This window comes from Vipera ursinii, assembly GCF_947247035.1.
Source record: "Vipera ursinii genome assembly, chromosome: 5".
Lineage (NCBI taxonomy): Eukaryota > Metazoa > Chordata > Lepidosauria > Squamata > Viperidae > Vipera > Vipera ursinii.
In genome coordinates, this window is record NC_139518.1 from 53,577,959 (window position 1) to 53,598,314 (window position 20,356).

Consider the following 20,356-nt stretch of genomic DNA (forward strand, 5'->3'; position numbering starts at 1 on the left):
GAAATGTTCCTAAACATTTATTAAGCATCTGATATCTTTGATTCACATTCAGTTTTTAAACTCATGGAACAGGATAAGGATTTGAGAAACAATTGTGTCCCAAATCTAGTCTTCCACAATCTGCTACCATCCAGAAGTTTCCAAAACCAAATCCCAACTAACCCAGCTAGCAAAACTGTTGTTTCAAATGCAACGCAGGCATTCTTAAAAAAAATGTACTTTTTATTGTAAGAATTTGTTTTTAAATAGTCACAAATTAATAACATTTATTTGTTTACCTATATTATTTGACAGGGCTTCAAAAATAGAAATTGGCATAGGTGACTCTGAGAAAATGTCTGTTGTGAAAAAGATGTTCAAGTGCCAGTCCACCGAAGTGATGAGTATCACTACAGAGAACAGAATATTTTACCTTATTGGAAGAGATAGGTAAGTTCACAATCCTTTTATGGACATGGTTTCATTACAATGTTAGAAAACAAGCACACCAAAACTTTGAAAATAGATCCTTAGACTAAAACATTTCTGTTTAAACACATCCAACAAGGAGGTAAAACTGCATCTACTATGAAACTGCTCTTATTGATAAGATGTTTCTTCTAGCATTCAGCTATAATTTGCCCCCTATAATTTCATATCATTATTCTGAATTCCACAGTTTGCATAGATGAGAGATATTAACTGCAGTCATAGTTCAATACTGTTTATGACAGAGTTAGTTTCTCAACATTTATGGCATAAGACTGCAAAAGAGAAGAGCAAAGTGTGGCATACACTTGCTCCCAGTTATGGGAGGGAGGGAGAGAAGAAGAAGGAAATAGAGAAGGAGAGACAGAAAGAGTGACAGAAAGAAGAAAGAAAGAGAGAGAGAGAGAGAGAGAGAGAGAGAGAGAGAGAGAGAGAAAGAAAGAAAGAAAGAAAGAAAGAAAGAAAGAAAGAAAGAAAGAGAAAGAAAGAAAGAAAGAAAGAAAATATATCTTTTTCATAATTAAATAAAATTATTTTAAGAGGAAACTATTTTCCACTATTCTAGAATAGTGGAAGTTCTATTGTGAGAAGGGAAATAGGAGCTAATTCTTAAGTGAAATCAATTCTACTGGAATATTTTATGTGGCTAATTTGAAAACTATCTGAAATTCAGATTTGCACTTCACTTTCGCTATGGGAGAAAAATTAATTATACTTTAAAAATGCATATTCGTTTTGATACATCCTATAATTAAACCTTTTCTTCCTTTTTTCCCAGAATTCAATAAATTCTTATATCTTATAATTATAATTCTTCTCAGATTAAAAAAACCCTACCAATTTCCTTTCAGCTACTCTGAAAGAATTTAATTTCCTTTCAGCTACTCTGAAAGAATTTAAATTTCTGCCTGTTTCTAGTAAGATCTTGTAAACAAAAGGTATGGTACAAAGAACATTTGTTTAGAATTATCTTTGATCTTTGTAAATTGGTCATCTAGAACAGAGTTTTCTTTAAACAATGGAATTATATCGTTCTTTTGAAACATAATGTTACTTGTAATGTTTTTATAAGTTTTTATACGTCAGAAAGGAAAACAAGTTATTAGAGTTCAGTTGCCTTCATCAAAAATAGTCCCTGTGGAGATCGATTGGTTATGGTAAATGAAGGGGTTTTTGCAATGAAGTCTCAAGAATCTCCTACATTCCTAATCCCCATTAAATCCACCATTAAATGATTGCTGCATGTAGAGTTGAGCATACATTCGCCCATGTACAGGAAGAGCAAGCATGCATGATATTAGTCTCTCTGCAATTCATCTAAGCAATCATCCAAAAGTATGAAAGAGGGCATGTCATACCTACCATGACCATATATTCTCATTACATCTTTGGCTGGAGATAGAGTAACTGCAAGCAAAGAGAGGCTATGAATGCAGAGAAATTGGAGCAGCAAACTGGCTCCCATTCCTGCACCCACATGCCTAGTTTGCTTATAGGAGGAATTGGTGAAGAAATCTCTATTGGATAATATCACTGGCTCCATAGAAGAAAGTTGTTTTTTCAGAATTTCTTTGCAACATCAGAATTATTGCTTACCCTTACTACTTTGGTGTTTTGCTATCAATTCAAACAAAAGGATAATGTATATTTTGTTAAAATAGTGAGAGGTGGGAGAGAGAGGAAAGAGGAGGAAGAGAGAGAGAGGGAGGGAGGGAGAGAACTGTTATGAATGGAAATGTCTCTTTGAATAATAATAACATATTTTTTTTAAAAAATCATATACGAGGGGTTGTTGTAAAATAAGTAGCATGTGGTAACAGGCCAAAAGTGCAGTTTACAGATTGACGTCTTAAGGATTAAACTCCAAATTATTTCAACTATGCAAATGTGTAAAGCTCCAGATTGTGAAAGACTGCTTTATAAACTGAATAATTTGATACTTTGGCCACTGTATTATGCTTGGTTTCCAGAAAAAAAGAATGCCCATTTAGAAGAATGGGTTTGCACTTACGACTGCAGCATTCACTTAACAACCATGGATTTGCTTAATTAGTATGGTGATTCACTCATAAAAATGGTCATTAAATCGGCTAACTTACAATTTTGACCTTGATTCTGGCTATAAATTGTAAATTGAGGACTACCTGTATAGGAGTCATTTGAAAAGCATAATTTCTTTTGCCATCCTTAGTCTAATATCAGTTTTTAATTAACAGAAACTGTCTGAGGGTTGACATCCAGCCCACCAATTAAAATATCATCTTTTCTTCTCTTATCATTCTTCAGCAAGAAAAAAGACACCATTAGAATAATTGGCCAAATAGAAGAATTGAACTCGAGCCATCCTCAAAATAATTCATGCATAAAATAATGGAATCACTCAACAAGTTTATTTTTTAAAAGCATCTTGGCCCTGTCATTTCATATTTCAAGAATCCTTGGTGTTGTCTCCAAATATCTTATAGCTTTTGAAATGACCTATTCCTGTAAAAATGAAAAGATAACGCTTACATAAGCAACAACATTTTATTTATTATCTAATTTACATAGCTTCGGATCTCACAAAAAAAAAATGACCCTGAGTGCAGTGGTGGGATTCAGCCAGTTCGCACCACTTCGGCAGATCCAGTAACTAATTTTTTGTTGCCCAGACCCAGAATGGACTTCTGGAAATGGCATCCACACAGAGAATTAGTTGTTCACATATTTGAATCCCACCACTGCCTGAGTGGCATACAAAACAAAACAACAAAACAGTTTCCCTTCTTTTTTTAAAAGAGTGTGGGCAAGTAAAATTTCTTTTAAATCAAGCTTGACTCTCCATAGAAAGGCTGAATTTTACTGGACAACAATATTGAAGTGGTTTTCCTGTTTATGTTTCTGGGATTTTTTTTTTCAATTTTCTATTCTAGCCTGCAAATCAAGCATCCAAATCCAAGGGAATTTCACTCTTCCAAGCCATTGTGCTTAATTCTGAAGTCCAAATAGGTGCTGCAGCTTGCTGCATGCTTCTTGATTAATTCTGAAAGTCATAGGCAATGGCAAAAAATGACAGAGTCATCATCTGGTGGAATGTCTAAAAGTTGTGAGCATCATCTGGACTTATATATTTTTTAACTTCTGTTACTCACCAGACAATGTTTATTCACTTTCATTTCTCATGTGTCTATTTCTCTTTTGTCTGTTTTAAAACATTTAAAATTCTAGCAAGAAAGTTGAGGAATGGGCCACCTTCCTATTTACATTGTGCTCAGAGCAACAGGTAAATTAATGTTTTCTTTTGAGTTACACCAAGAGTTTATGTTATTAAAGTACCATATTTAATGTTTCTGGAGAAAAAAAGACAAAACTGTTCATTTTCATTTGCCTTCCTTCTTTTCCAACCACATTCTAGTTCACAAGAAAACCACATAGGATTTTACTAGCAATTGTTGCCAAAAGCTTTAATAAGGCAATCAGATTACAGAAGCCAGGTTTCAAATTTGTTATGTACAGAGGGGATGTCACACACAGATAAGCCACTATCACCACCAGGTGGCAGGGTGCCCTGTCAGGATTGGCAGGGCATCCTCTGGCGGGAAATCCAGATATTGGGATTGGTGCAATGTATACCTGGCTAGGTATATAAAAGGGTAGTTGCCTTTGTTCTCCCAGTCTGTGCTGAATCAATAAAGTGTGCTATGTGAACCCTGTTGTCCTGAATCGTCCATCTTGGCCATGCGGTCCAGAACTCACGATCTAACAAAATTATTAGCTCAAGAAATGTCACTTTTACAAGCAATATTGTAAATCTTTGATGTTGATAATGATAAGCCCATTCTTTTCTTATTTGCCTTCATTAAAGACAGGTTTACTTAAAGTTCTTCCCCTTTACTTAAGAATGTGAATCAATTTTCCTCCACCTATTCACTTTCACTAACACTTGCTTAATCTCCTTAATCTGCTGAATGTTGACAAGATAATATTTACATAATTCTTGATTTTTATTTGTGATCCAAGTCCAATTTTAAAAGACAGGATTACAACACATCAGCCATGTACTATATTTTTAAAAAAAGATTTATACCCATCTTAAGCATCTCTGCTTAAGCAATAACTGAAAAAACAATCAAAGGTAATAACTGTAACAATCATAAAAACAGTAAAACAATAAATTAAACTTATACAGAAAAGGCATGAACTAAATAATAATATAAGGAAGACACCAGATGGTTTATGCAGATCGTGGCTATTGTTACAATTTAGCAACCTTGTTAAGTGTTATATGAAGTTTTGACACAGCTTAACCTAATCATCAATGTCCCATGTTATTAACAATCATAAAACAGATTACTGGTATTTGCTATTAAGGGAAAACATTTGTTTCTTTTTTATTTATTTATAAATTATGTTTACATAAGTGCTGTGGGTGATGTTCAGTTTTTAAACAACATACAATGCAGTAAAAAGCAAAAAAAAAGGTAAAAACCCAAGAACTAACATATTGAAGTATTAATCAATTTCTCTCCATGACACATACTGGGAAAGAGTTTCAATGAAAGGGCAGCTCACCTGGGACTATTGTAACGTTGCAACACACCTGTTGCATTGTTTGCAGAGCAGCACCAGAACAGAAAAAGGCTTATTTGATCAACCTCTTGAATCGAAAGCCAGAATGACCCCTGCAGCAGAATGTTTAACAGCAAGAGCTCATAATATAATAATGTAATTTTATATCCCAAAGTAATGCCTCTTCACCTAGAAAAGACAATGTGGAAGTTTTCAATACAGCAAAATGCTTGAGGATTAAATGACAATGAATACAATAAAACAAGCAAGTAGAGCCTCGCTATCTTTTGCATAACTTTCGGAATATATTTGCCACCCTAGATGAATGGAATATAAAGTGAATCTTATTTATGGGTATCTGAAGATTCAAAGAAAGAATATAGCCATTTATTTATTACACAGTTTACACACTGCCCATTTTTGTGGATCTCAAGTAAAGTAGTTTACAAAATAAGGAAATGTGTAAAATAAACAGGAGCAAGCAACAACTAATAATCTGCCTAAAAGATAGCCTGTACACTACTTGCCCCCAAATGCTTGCAGAAACATGTCTTCAGCTGTTATGATAAACAATTGTTATGATTTATGTAAAGTATATAAAATTTGCTGCCTAAATTTTGAATCAGAAACAGAAAGTCAGAAGTCGGTCCAAATCTGTCCCAGCCTGTCTTGATGAATTGGATATTACCTCTATCACCAAAATGGATGGCACTAAATATGAAGTAAGTGTTACATGTTTAAATTTTATAGACACACATCCACTTTAATTACAAACCAGTTATATAATATTATGTGGCAAGGGGCAAAATATTAAGAAGTCAAGAAAATACCCTCTCCTAAGAAATTGGATTTCATTCTTCATTATTTCTTCCATTAGTTACTCTTATATTCCCAGTAAGCATATTTAGTCATTACTATTTTTTTAGAGGTTTTGGAGAGGGATGTACTTAAACAGACTTTCTTCCATGATAACTCTCTAGATATACGGTATATAATTTTTTTATTAAATACTTGAGGTGGCATGACAATAAAACAAGGACAGCATAATTGTTCTCTTTTCCTTCAACAATTCTTACTACTTATCTGAGATGGACCAAAATCATCAATTGGGTAGCATCCAATTGATCCAAAATCATCAATTGGGTAGCAGTTCAAAGTCCACACTTCTTAAAGTCCCCAGGGTTGAGAAACATTGTTTTCAGAAAATTTCCTGTCTCTTCTTTCACAGTATGCTCAATATTAACAGCATATCCTAGCTGTGCCATTGACTAATATCCCCTTAGTGATTAAGTATAGTTTTTTTTACCTTTTTCTTCTTCAACAATTGTAACATATCAAAAGTAAATTAACGCTAAAGTGTCTGTTTATATTAATTCTTATCAGAAACCCTATCTCAGATTTTCAGCTATCATTGATAATAAATTACTATCAGTTAAAAGCTTTACAATCAGAGAATGAAAATAATTTCATCACTGAGTATAGAACACAGCTGGGATTCTCACAGCTGTGAGAAGCCCAGCTGTGTTCTATACTCAATAAATGACTATCACTAACCATTCAGTGACTAATTATTTTCTTTGGGGTATAGGACATAGCAGCATCAGCTCACAAACAAAGGCCAAACTCAGATCCTAGTCCTCAAGAAATCGAGAAAGAACGACATATTTATGAGTCTCCGGGAAAACTCCTATACCGCCTGGTGAGTTCAGAAACTGATCCTGGATATGTTGTCCATCAGAATTATATGAAATATTTATTAATATTTAATTATTTGCAGTAAGGGGAACAATTCCATCCTTCCGAGGTAGGTAAAATGAGGACCCAGCTTGTTGGGGGCAATAAGCTGACTTTGTAAAATGCCGCTTGGGGGCCCCCGAAAGCCCTAATAAGCAGGCATATACATAGAATGAAGGCTATTGCTAAGCACATTGATTTGTGCTTGTTAGATTGTAAGGCGCCCTGAGTCTTCGGAGAAGGGCAGGATGTAAATGGGATTAAAAAAAAATTTTTACAACCTACCTTCCTTCTTTACTTCCTTCCTTCTTTCTTTCCTTCCGTCCTTTCCTCTTGCCAATTGTTACTTTATTTCTGCCTCTTTTTACGCTTATGAGGCTCCAAATATGGTTATGTTTGACAAAGGAGTTAGTATTAATGAATGAATGTTTAGTAATACAATGAAGTATGTAGATGTTTTGCTATTTGGCCAGAATATTTATACAAAATAAATGTGTATGGGATCTATGCATTAGCATGATAATGTTCAATAGTTATCTAAGCATTTTACCATTTACCATTTACCTTTTAAAATTATAACATTAGCTCTTGTTACTGTACTTAGTATATAGCTATATACCAATTGGCAGAGATGAGTCTTAATTTGGCTTTTCCCCCACATTATAACATATATATTTTAATCAGTGACCTCCATTTCTGAACTTCATTTCTGATCTAATAAGGAAGCAATAGGTACCTCACTGTTTTGCAGTGATTTTTATAGCTGACATTTATTTTTATCTTCTCAAATATTTTTGAGTAAAAAAATAATTAAATTATTGTTTTAGAGGCAACTGACAAATACTTCATTTGAAGAAAGGGAAGAAAAAGAGGAATATTATGCTTCTCCATCAAGTATTTTAGCTGAGGTAAGCAGAATGGCTTGATCTCCCATGTCATCAATTAGGCAAGCCGTGGAGTAAGCACAATGCGGATGTTTGCATAAACAAATACAATCATTCATTTTTAACATGTCATTTATTTATACATTATTTATGTAATTATTTCCATGCTGCTTAAACAATTTAGGAGGGTTATAAGCGATAAGTTATCATAAGCAATAAGCATCTGAAAACATCACATAAATATAATCAACATAGAAACATCAAATTTCTAAGTTTTTGCCCATCAGCAGTTTTAACTGCTGTCCTGAAGAGTATAAAGAAATGGGCCATTCTGACCTCAGGAGGTAAGCTGTTCCAAAGCAAGAGAATGATGTCCAAAAACATCTTTCATCAGGTCCTGCCCCTAACATTCAGGGTTGGGAGCCCATAACATTTCCCTCTCAATTTACATGTATTTGACAGGGACATTCTACCCTACTCTTCCCTAGTCTGAGCTGGCCAAAGACACTCTAGCAGGAGCCCAGGAGAAGCCTAAATTGTGTATCAAATCCTTCAAGAGACTAATATCCTTAAACATCCTGAATGTTTAAGAATTGGGTCTGCACCGTTAGTCATGGAACATTGCTAATTGGTGTATTAAGCTTAGTGTTTTGGCTCTGTCTTCAATTGGCTCACTAAATTGCAGAACGTTTAACCATCACCTCTTGTAAGCCAGTGTGGTCCAGCACACCATTGACAACATTCCATCCAAGACTAAAGTTGGAACTTCCTTGATGCAGAGGAACTAATTCCACCTTTATGGGATTTAGTCTGTTCAATCCCATCTAGTCCCTTACAGCTTGCAAGTCCATTTAATCTTCTGGTCAGCCTTGGGTAGAGAGATATAGGTAGAGATCATTAGGATACTAATGATAACATCAAACAGATTGAAAAAGATTAGGAGAGAAGCCTTCATCCTATATTATAATGCCCAAATCTCCAATTTCTCTTCCCCCATTGTCACCAATTAGAATAACCATGATAACACAATGCTCCGTATCACTATCTTATAGATAGTCCAAAAGAAAGTCTTGATTAATTTTGCTGAGTGCAGCTAAGATCTAAAACGGGTGGGCAACCTTGGCTCTTTTATGACTTGTGGACTTCAACTCCCAGAATTCCTGAGCCAGCATGGCTCAGCTTGGAAACCTCTCCCTTTCCCCTCAGCATGGCTAGCTCAGGAATTCTGGAAGTTGAAGTCCACGAGTCATAAAAGAGCTAAGGTTGCCTACCCCTGATCTAAAAGAACAAAACCTTCCATTTTTTATCTTTAGTGTGATTCCAGATAATTTAAGCATTACCTGCACCACACTAGGAAGGAAGCCAGAAATGAGACAAAAATAGGTTGATTCTATAAAATAATGTTGATTCTCTAGGGACTACTTTCAGAAAGAAAATTGATTTGAGCAGGGCAGGTGAAATAAGCCTATTTTCCCTTTTGCCATCTTTTTTGTCTTGATCAATTTGAACATATTTTCAGCAGTCCTAGTTACTGAGATTTTTATAGAAACTAAATTAACTACTCAGCAACAACTATTTTATTTTGCTTCACTACTAAGATACAGTTTTAGCTTTAGCCAGATAGAGTGTATCAATAGTGGAATCCAAATCTAGAAACTGTTAAGTTTAGCTGATGACATTTGTATACAAATAGTGTATAAGATAACATTTATTAATTGTTTATGTAATTTATTTTCAAAGCTGGATGAGGTGATTGATGAATCTAACACACTGGGAGAATATAGCATCTCAGACAATGAAAAGTTCAGTAGCAGTAAAGAATATATGTCCATGAAAGATTTGTAAGTATACTAGCTACTAGATATTTCTCTCCTGAAACAAATATTTATGCATTTCTTTTACAATTTTTTTTCATGTGAGTAGCAAAGTCAAAGTCAACAATAAGTACAATACTTTAAAAGTTTTCCTTATTGTGCATGTTGCAGGCAAGACCACCAGAGTTGGCTTCAAAACCAGAATGGCAATAGAAGGCAGAAATTCCAATCCTTTATTTGGCATTCCGTCTCTAGTAGTTCTGTTAGAAGTGCTTGGCACCTGTTGTCCTCTATATGGACAATACCCTCTTTTTGGGTCTGGAACAACTGACAGGCCTGTTGTGGATGGCCAGTTAGGGGCAGCCCCTTCACCACTGCCCAATCACCTCTGCCAACTCACTGCTGCCAGGTCGTTGCAGGACAACTCAACATGGGCCTTTCACTGTGGGGAAAACTCACTGGGGGCACCCCAATGGAGAGCTGGGTGGGCAAGTGAGTGAGTGAGCAGGTGTGCACAGTAAACAGTGGTGGCAGCAGCATGGGATAGGAGAATGGGAAGCCCTCAGTTGCCACCACCATTATGTGCTCTGCCCACCCACTCGCCTGCCCACCCACCCAGCTCTCCTCACTCACTTGCTCACCTGACTGCTCACCCAACTCCATCTGGGCAACCCAGCAAGTTGTCCCAGGTGCCCACAGTGAGTTGTCCCCACAGCGAATTGCCCATGTTGACTTGTCCTGCAATGATTTGGCAGAATGAGTTGGCAGAGGCGACATAGTGGTAGTAAGTGGTGGTAAACCCAGCGCTAGTTGTCCCAAGTTGACCATGCAGAGGTGTCCCATTCTGGTCTTTTCTCCCTGAAAAAAAAAGGTACAAAGCACTTCCTTCTGGGTTCTCTTCTTGTACTGAAATAAATCCCCCTCCCTACTCAGAAATTATTTGTGAATGATTTGCTCTCAGCATTCACCTGTTGGTTAACTGATCGTTGTGAATAATCAGGAGGGGAGAGAGAATGAGAATTCTGAAAACATGAGGGCTGGGGAGATAGGTCAAAGATTTAGAGGAGGATGAAGTTTAGGACTATAGGGGAAAACTACAGGGGTCATCTTAGGCTCCTGTGCTAGAGGTTCCTCTTGTCTGTTCTTTCTATTTTAAGTTAATCTTTATTGTATCAGAAAATGTACATTCAATCTGGCTGATATCCAACTTTATTTCCAAAGGACCATCAGCATGTAAACATTTGATTAATTGTATCACCTGAGTTCAAATTGGAGTAAGATTGGAAATCAGTACTAAAAATAAAATCTAACTTCAGATATTAATACTAGCAGTCAGAATGATGGTAATTATTACCAATAATTTTAATTGTATACTTATCACATATTAACTCATAAGTTTCTAAAGAAGTATACTGCCATTTTCTTTTTGTGCTGGTTACACACTTTGTTTTCTTTTGCTATACCTCTAAATGAACCAATTATAAATAATGCAGTGGCCATATTCAAATTCAAGTGGCCAAATCAGAGTTTAACATGGGCAAAACAGCTTAAGGCCCACACATTTCTTATTTTCAATTCTGATGCTACCAGTGGATTTCAGGTCAGCTTGTTTTAAACAATCTCTATTTAACACTGACTACATTTTGTTGATGAGAATGACATAGCAAGATGTGCCTCTCCAAAAACTGCTAATAAAAATAGTTTTTCCCTTTGTTCAAATAAGAAGAGAAGTATGTGACCTTTATGTTTGCTGTAGTTCATTCTTACTTCATTGAATTATGGCCTAACATAGCATTTAAAATTTATTAATAACAATATTTGAAGTAATCTGGAACAAGACAATCCATTGTTTTGTTTTGCTGGTTTTGCTATAAGCAGTTAATACACTTTTAGGAAATTCCGCATTGGATAGTTTCCCCAAATTTTCTATAGACTAAACAAGGGTTCTCCATCCTGAAGCTCTTCAGAAGTAATGCAAGTACATTTCCAAGAGTTCCCAGCCAACATGGCAAAATTGTAGAAGATCTAATTCATTGTCAATATCTATTTGTTCCATTTTTTCAATTTGAGCTGATTTCAGTCTTCCAGCCTTAGCAAGCAGCATAGGGTATACAGCAGGGGTGTCAAGCTTGCAATGTCACATGACGTGTCACAACATATTGTGACCTTTTTGCCATTGGTGGCAATGGGGTGGGCGCAGTTTCTCTATGATGCATCTGGCCTGTGGGCTGGCAGTTTGACACCCCTGGTATACAGGAATCACTTTAGTGAGGTCTTAGAGGACAAACTGAGAACAGGTTTGCTGGGTGGCCTGGGGCCAGTCTCATTTTCTCAGCCTTAGAAAACATGCAATGGCAAACCACTTACAAAAATGTTGCCAAGAAAACTGCAGGGACTTGTCCAAGCAATTGCCAGGAGTCAACATTGACTTAAAGGCATAAATGACTGTTCAAAACATGGAATCACCCATGTTTATTTGAGCTATAAGAAGAAGCAAATAAAAAGCTGGATCACTAAATATGTGAAATTCAGAAAGAATTATCCATTTTGGAAAAAAATTATAAGGCCAAACAGAAAGCAGAACAGCACAACATAAGTAAGTTTATTTCCAAACACTTCAGGGTCTTCAAAATGCAAAGTGTACTCAATGTAGTTTCAACATATGTCAAAAGACTGACTTTAGAAATCTATGACTCACGGCCATGAGGTCAGAGAATAAATTATCACATTTTCTTGCTAAATTTTACCTGAATTATCCTAAATTTTATCTTAATTTTATTTTATCCTAAATTTTATCCTAAATTTTATCTTAATTTTACATGATCTCCTTTCATTCAAGTGTTGCCCTTGATTTGATTGTGCAGAGGTAAGATTTTTGGGGATCTGATTGATGAACATCTTTTAAGGTTAATATAATCTGCCCCTCAGAATTCCAGAAATGGTAGAAGATAAAATAAAACCAAAAGGTGCCAATAATCAATTAGTGACCCTTCCCCAAAATCAAATGGATGTACAAATGGCAGAAGACAGCCAACACCAACCAAAGCCATTACCAAGAATATTGGGGAAAACACCCAAACTCTTCTTTTTATCTGTGGTTCAATTGTCCATAATTCTCAGGTAAGAATGTCTTTTGAATACAGTCATTTCCTTCATTATTGTAAAATGCTGAGATCTAAAAGGAAATGTTTTGTTTAAATTGGAGATAAATACAACCTTGTCAAATCGTTCCAGTTCTAAATCGATAAAGATCGCACTGGTAGTTAATGAACAAAAATTTTAAGTTTGTTGTTCCATTATGTGAACCAGGAAGTAATGTTTAACTTTATCTCTCCATCATCTTATTGATTGAATTCACCAAAGCATAAATTTGTTCCTTTATTTGCTTATTAAGCATAGATACAAGAGAAATGAAATGGTCCAATTTTTCCCCTCTAAAATAGTTTGATTTTGAAACTTCTGCTACCATTACTGGATGCCTTTTCTTTTGTTGTGACATATCTGTATTTGGTTTAACAGCATCCTGTACTCCTGCCCTAGCCAAGAGGAGAAAGCAATATTAATACTGTTTAAAATTTGGAAAGACAGAATTCTAAATAAAAATATAATTATATGGAAGAGGAGGCAGAAATTCAACTATATGCAAAATTAAAAAATTATTCAAATCTGTTTGCTGCAGATTTGAATCATATCTGGCTGAGTGTTTCCCAGCCCAGTCTAGAAAACTGTATAGCTTGCTATTGCTTACAGTATATGTTTTCTATCTTAAGAATTAGCATGAATAACAATAGCTTGCAATGGTTTACATCCAACAGTCCTACATTCTGGATTTCATTCTCTCTTTCAGTAAAATCACAGATGAAAACCAGTTGGAGCAGGTGGATATTCTCCTTCCCCAGAATAATCTTAAATGCTACTTAACACTTGTAAAAGCTTCTGGATGCATATGGTAAAGTCTTTTATTTATATTTTATTAATTATTTACTGCATTTATTGTTTGAACTTCTGAAAAACAATCAGCTGACTTGTTTTGGTAGGTCGGGAATGGGTTAACTACTTACCTTCTTAAAAGAATCAGCTAACTAAATGATCAAATTACAGTTTTTCAACAAAGATTATGTTGAAGGGACTTTGATAAGACTCCTGCTGCCTTAACTAAATATATTGCTTTATCATAATTAATATGCTGTCAGGCCAAAATAAATGCATGGGTTATTTTTAGTACTGCCATCTTCTCATCACTGAATATTCTTTCATAAGAGATAGCTTCAACTAATTAATGTGCAGTTGGTTAACTATTAAAAGTAGCAAAGTCACTTTCAAAAAACTGCTGTTTTTTGTCAGTATTATGGAAACAGTTTATGACTGCAATCTTCCAAGGTATTTTTCCCTCAGCTTCTCAACCATACATCACTGATATTCATTTGAGATCTCTTTTCCTGGAACAAAAACCCCCTAATTTAACTTTCAAATCCAGAAAAGGCCAATCATGTGCTCACCATCTGCTGGGATTGTTAACTCCATTAACAAAAGTCAATTAATTGGATTAGATAGTTCCAACACTATCAAAAATCTGTCAGATTTTGCCAAAGGACTTTATAAAAATTCTTTTTAAAGTCATGAAGTAGCTCTTTTAATTTTAATTCTTTCTTAATTCTTAACATTTTTAATTTGAGCAGCTATTTATAAGTTAATTTTGTGTCTCCAGCTACCATTTGATGAATCTTAGAAATCTATAATACATTTCACAGATCTTTCTAGTGATCAAAAATTAACTTTTAAAAACGTGGTGAGAAAAGTTGTTGAAGTGCAAAACAACTTGGCTTTAAATTTGTTGAAGTGCAAAACAACTTGGCTTTAAATTTTGAAAACAATACAATAGTAAACAGTGTTTGTATTTATATCTCCTAATGTCAGAATAGATACGAATAAAAGGAAATTGAAGTGTTTGCCTCAGGGAGAACATACGTATGAAGAGACCAAATTAGTGAACAAAGCTGTACAGTCCAGTTTTGCTTGAACTGCACAGTTGCTGTTGAGTATCTTATCATCAATATCAAAGCAAATTCAGTTGGCAGAAAATAATGCCAGAGGCCTCATGTAGGGTTAGTCATTATTCGCACAATAGACATCCAGGGTAAAATTTTAAAAAGCAAATAGAAAACCTGGAAAGTTTTTAAAATTTTAAAATTCTACTGCCTTGGTAAACCACAAGGTGTCACACTTTGTCTACCACTATCTTTCTTCAAATAATGAAGACATTAAATAAAGCAACAAAGAAGTTTCTTCTTAACAACATTGCATTGCTTGCTTAACCTTGCATTGCAAGTAGAAGACTGTAGGAAAAAAACAATATTAATAAAAGTATCAAGATCCTATAGCTTTAGCTTCTTATCATTCATAGACTGTTATGCTACTCCTGATTAATAACTAATAATTTTTGGGTCATTCATTTATTTATTTGTTACATTTATTTGCTGCCTATCTTGCCACAGGGATCCTCTAGTCAGCTTACAAAAAGGAAGAAAATGAAAGGAATGTAAACAGAACAGAAATAAGATAACAGAAAAATAAAATAAACGATGGAAAATAACGCAAGGAGAATGCATCAATATGATAACCAAAAAAGATGGACAGGTGGAGAGGAGAGCGGGGGCGGGGGAGGTGGAGTCTGCCATCAGTCCAGCAGCCCCCTCCAGATTTCAGTTAATAACAAGATGAAATAGGAAATTTGATTAGGATAGCCAGCTTCTAGTGTCACATGTTTTACCTATTTTCTTTTCTTCTCAAAACAAATGGGAAATTGTATGTTTGGTACTGAAGGCTTGGACACTGAAGAATATCCCTTTCCCCACCCACTTTGTGGTGTTGACAGGCAAAGAGGCCTATCAGTATCAATGACTGGCCTATAATATCAGGGACTGGCAAAAGGAGGAAGGATACAAAAAATAAAGTGGAAAGGAGATTAGCAATAGCCAAAGCTCTCCATTAGGATTGTGGTAGTTAACATAATGTGAATTAAGCACAGAAAAAGGAAGCTGTTATAAAGAAATTGAAAGTGACCCTGCGTTGATTTTCTTGGGTATAAAAAGTAGGAAAGAAAAAACACTGTCAGACGTTCAATCGCTATTTCTCAGCCTCAGGAACTTTAAGATGCATGGACTTCAACTCCCAGAATTCCTCCAGCCAGCAGTTAATAACAAGATGTATATATGAAGATGTATATGTTTTCGTAGATGTATATGTGTATATACATATAAATATAGAACTTGGTCTACCTCAAAGTGCTAATATGAGGTTTAATATCTGATATATAACATAAATCAATTTCTGGATCCATGTTGTTGGTTGCGAAGTCGTGTCCGACCCATCGCAACCCAAATGGACAATGTTCCTCCAGGCCTTCCTGTCCTCTGGATCTATAATCATTTTAAATCTTCGCATAACAAATCTTCCATTTGTTCTTGGGCTGACAAACTTCTTTTGTTAACACATGCACACACATACGCACACACGCACACATACACACAATAGCAAATGCTGCTCACAGTTCATTCATTGAGCAACTAGTTCTCTTTTCTGTTGCTACTTTTTGGAACCTTTTGAAGTATAGTGTGCTGCAAGATATTAAAGTCACAAGAGATTTTATATGACTGTATAAAAACTTGGTATTGAATATTTTAATATAGTAATAGCCTTCCACTGCCCACTTGCAAACAATTTTACTTCTAATTAATTGCTCTTCCTGGTCCTAATAAATGAACAGCTCTCAAATTCATTCCATTTTCTAACATTTTAATGCCAGCCAGCCAGCTGTGCTGTACCATGAAAATTCAGCATGATCAGATCCTACCAATTTTAGCAAACATTGCCAACAATAAGGGAATGCAGCCTTAAAACTGTGATCTATGATGGTGTTTTCTGTTCATTTCCAGATCAGGTTAGATAAGAAGTCTAAAATGTCTGGTGTTTGTCCCTTTTCTAATTTACTGCAGCATTTCTCAGTGGAAAGACCCATGTCATTTAGGATGCATATTTCATCAGGGAGATTATATAGTGGCTGTGAATGATTTGAATATCAAAGATATGGATGAAATATTTTGGTTCATAAGTAGATCAAGAAAGAAGGTAAGACATAACAATTGAGGTAAAGCTTAGCACTAAGGAATAGAAAATTTTAATGGAAAATTATCACTAGATATTTTGCCCCACCTATCCGCTTATAAATTGCTAATCCACAATTAGAAATTTCCAGCCAGATGATAAGTGATCATGTATCATCCTTCACTCCCTATTCACCTCTCCGAATTGGTTTCATTAGCCATATGAACCCTTTTTAAACTTAAGCCTGACCTTAGAAATAAAGTGAAAATGAGCAAGCAGTAAAGACTAGAAGATGGGCGGGGGGGGGGGAGTGTTTTTTTTTGTTTTGGTCAAACTAGTTTCTTTCAATAACTTAAATCTTTTTAAATACCACCACTATTATCAGCAATGACACATCAACTGATTTTGTGAAATATTCAGAATATTCTAACTCCTGGTAAGGAGAATCAGCAAACTTAAATGGATTGTTATTTTTTAAAAACTAGAAATGCATCTCAAGCTGGCCTATGATTTGTTTCTATTTGTAGCAAGGAAAAAGCTAACATTCTTTAATATCCCCTGTCATCCTGCAAGTTGTAAGACAAATTTATCACTGCTTTAAAATCACGCTGACAGATGATTTCATTATTATGGTAGTGGTAATTCCTGGCTTTTCTTCATCTACTTCTCAGTGTCTAACATTAGAAATTATTCACTTCAGGACTTTGTTGCCAATAGATTTTTCGTGGATTCCATCAAGATGCTAATGATACCCAACTTCATAAAACTGTCTGGCAAGAAAATTCATTGCTGCTGCAGGCCTAAATCATCTGAATTGTATACATTTCTCATATCCAGTGCTTATTATAGAAATTCATGCTGATTCGTAGTTTGGATTTGAACAATTGCTTATTATCTTACTAACACAAAATGTACAAGATAAACTGTAAGATATAATACTATAATTACTGTTCCTAATTCCACCCCCCCAAAAGGTAAAACTGACAATAAATCGACTCCCAGATTCAGAGATTTTGCATGTTCCAGGATGCAAATGTCCATAATGGCGTAAAAAGAACAGTGTAAGTATATCATAAAACTGTATCTTTTTCATGCACTTATCAATCAGCCAAGACACAATCATATTTAGTTTGTTGTGGTTTCACTAGCTTATTATCCTATCTGCAGAAGGAAATCAATAAAAAGATGAGCTCAGTAACAATTGTTCAGTTCACCCATCTGCCAATTTATCCCCACAAGATCATTCTCCTTTTCTGATCATTGTTTTTGATGACAATATTTTAAATGATTTAATAAAAATAATAATAATACAACCATGTTAAATCATTACATAGTTTTCCAACTTCAAGAAGTTAACTCAGTGAAAATTTTCAGGGAATTTAAAAAATAAAAACAGAAACAACTTTGGGAAGATATGGTTTTGCTCTAATCTCATGGATGTAGCTTCCCAAGCCATCATTTATTTGATTATAAACATATAGGAAGGATTCATCTTTTTTCCCCTTTATTTCTTCTGATTATAGGCACTAAAAGTTACAGGTGTCAAAACTGTTCAATCATTTCACTTTGTGATATAATATCAGGATATAATTTTCTTTTATTTTCTTCTCATTTTTCTCTTACAGAGTTCTTTCCATGTTATTTTCTGTTTGATAAGAGATTTGCCTCTCTATATATCAGACTTTAGATCTCCTTGCAATCTTTGTGAATGAAATGATGATCCTGGTTATTACAAATCAATGAAACAAAATGAGTTGAAGAAAAAATGGAAGGTGAATGAACTTTGCAAATGGACATTAGGGAAATTGGAATTTTCTAAATGTAGTTATGATTTCTACTTATATTTCAGTAATTAACTAAGTTGCTAACAACTAGTGGCAGTCAAAATATATTCATAAACAGTAGGATATCTTACCAAAGTTTAAACAAAGAACATGCTGTAGCTGCTGAGAGCATTATGATAGGGACTAAAATATAATATGAATTATGGCAGATGTGATACATATCAGCATCCAGTTTAAAATAGAAAGTTAGATTTCAATAATACCAGGCTATGGTACTAAACTAAATTTACCTTTGATTGTACGATTAAATTCAGTAGAGTTTAAAAATTGAAATGCACATTTGCTGACATTTCCTATAACAAGGGTCATCCTAGTTAGGGAAGTGTTTCTTCTCCAGAATAAACTAGTCATATCTTTTTATTTAATTATATTAAATTAGGTTCAAACAGAAATCCATTTCCATTGTGTAAAGCGGTCAGATATATTTGAATGTTACTGGAAAAAACATTAAAGTTCCATGTTGGTTCTGATAAGAAATTAATGTTTTGGAACAAAACGTATTTAAAAAATACAGAATAAACATATTTTGAAGATAGTAATAACTTTTAACCATTTTGGAACTTTTAAAAAATTATGAAAATAGTACAATTAACTAGGTGGCAATATGAACAGCTAACTTACTTGTTGTGTTTCTTGTTGAAACATACCATAGCAGTGTCTGATATTAAGATTGAGTTAAGTGTATTGAAGGCTTTATAAAAACAAAATCAATAATTCAATATGATCAAAAATTTAAAATATTAAATACATAAATTTAGACAATATGCAAAAAATATTGAATGGGGAACTTAAATATCCTATACTGCATGGTCTTTGATTCTAAGAAATGTTAAGTGTGATTCATTTTATTCATCTAATTGTTTCTCTGGTATATTGGATACTTCATCAGATGTTCAAAAACCATTGTTATCTTTTTATGCTACAGATAAATGTGAATCAGATTCTTGTAAGGAAATAAAAGTAAAAAGGTCTCCATGTATTATTAATTATACTCCAAAAATATGGAATTATTTTAATATATGATGAGCTTTAGCTGAATTGTGCCTTAGTCGATTGCCAAAAAGGCAATTATGTATGTCAAGAAGAATTCACATGTATCCAGTTTTGAAAATAAATATGATAGTTCTCAGACTTTGAACTGGTTTTGTATTGATCATAATATAGGATCAAATAGTATGATTTGATATGGTATAGGATTAATTAATGTTTTAAAAACTGAATTGTAACTGTGTGTACATATATATTTCTAGTTTGATATCAGACAGTGTATCTTGTATAATGGTTTTCTTTTATTTCTATTATTTACCTTTTTCTAGATCTCTGTTTTTCTGAGTTTCTTTTCCTTTTTAGTGTATATTGTTTAATTTTTTAGTACAGTATATAGCTTTTTTATTTCATAGTTTTAAATGAGAATTCAAAGTTTTGTTCTTACATGTCATTATTTATATTGTTTACAAAATAAAATTTATTTTTAAATAGAAATATAAATCTATGGCTAACTTTGTCTTCATCTTCCTTTTTACTGTTTTTCCCAAATTTGTAAGCTATGCTTTAGTATGAGAATTGCTTCATTTTAGCCAGAGAAGTTCATGATAAAATAACAGACAAATTGACACATGGTATTCCAAGTATTAATCTGAGAAGTCTTGATTTTTCAACCTGTGGTCTGAACGGGGACCAACATATCAGAACACACTGCATTAACAATCTGGGCAAAACTACTAATAGCAGAGCACTATTAGTAATGCATACCTAGAACTATAAGATATAGATAGCTAAATTCATTCTTTCACTGACTTTGTGGTCAGTGAGGATCCTGGAATGGGGACAGAAGTATCTGTATGCCAATCAGTGTCCTCATGAACTGCATGTCCCAAGAACATTTCTGATTAATCCATCGGCTTGCCAAGATTATGTCAAGGTAAATTTTATTTTAAAATTGTGTGAGATTTCTGCTTTG

The 20,356-nt window shown here is 34.3% G+C and overlaps 1 protein-coding gene across 1 annotated transcript in view; it reads left to right on the forward strand.

The window, feature by feature from the left end:
* Positions 1 to 20,096, forward strand: part of PLEKHS1 (pleckstrin homology domain containing S1) — a 35,665-nt gene extending 15,569 nt beyond the window's left edge. The window contains exons 7-17 of the mRNA XM_083363803.1: positions 295 to 429; positions 3,676 to 3,730; positions 5,643 to 5,738; positions 6,605 to 6,715; positions 7,578 to 7,658; positions 9,375 to 9,475; positions 12,377 to 12,568; positions 13,296 to 13,397; positions 16,444 to 16,576; positions 17,527 to 17,613; positions 18,178 to 20,096. Of these exons, the coding sequence (XP_083219929.1) occupies positions 295 to 429; positions 3,676 to 3,730; positions 5,643 to 5,738; positions 6,605 to 6,715; positions 7,578 to 7,658; positions 9,375 to 9,475; positions 12,377 to 12,568; positions 13,296 to 13,397; positions 16,444 to 16,576; positions 17,527 to 17,595 (1,075 nt within the window). The 3' untranslated portion in view covers positions 17,596 to 17,613; positions 18,178 to 20,096. The remainder of the gene's footprint in view (positions 1 to 294; positions 430 to 3,675; positions 3,731 to 5,642; positions 5,739 to 6,604; positions 6,716 to 7,577; positions 7,659 to 9,374; positions 9,476 to 12,376; positions 12,569 to 13,295; positions 13,398 to 16,443; positions 16,577 to 17,526; positions 17,614 to 18,177) is intronic.
* The last annotated feature ends 260 nt before the right edge of the window (positions 20,097 to 20,356 follow it).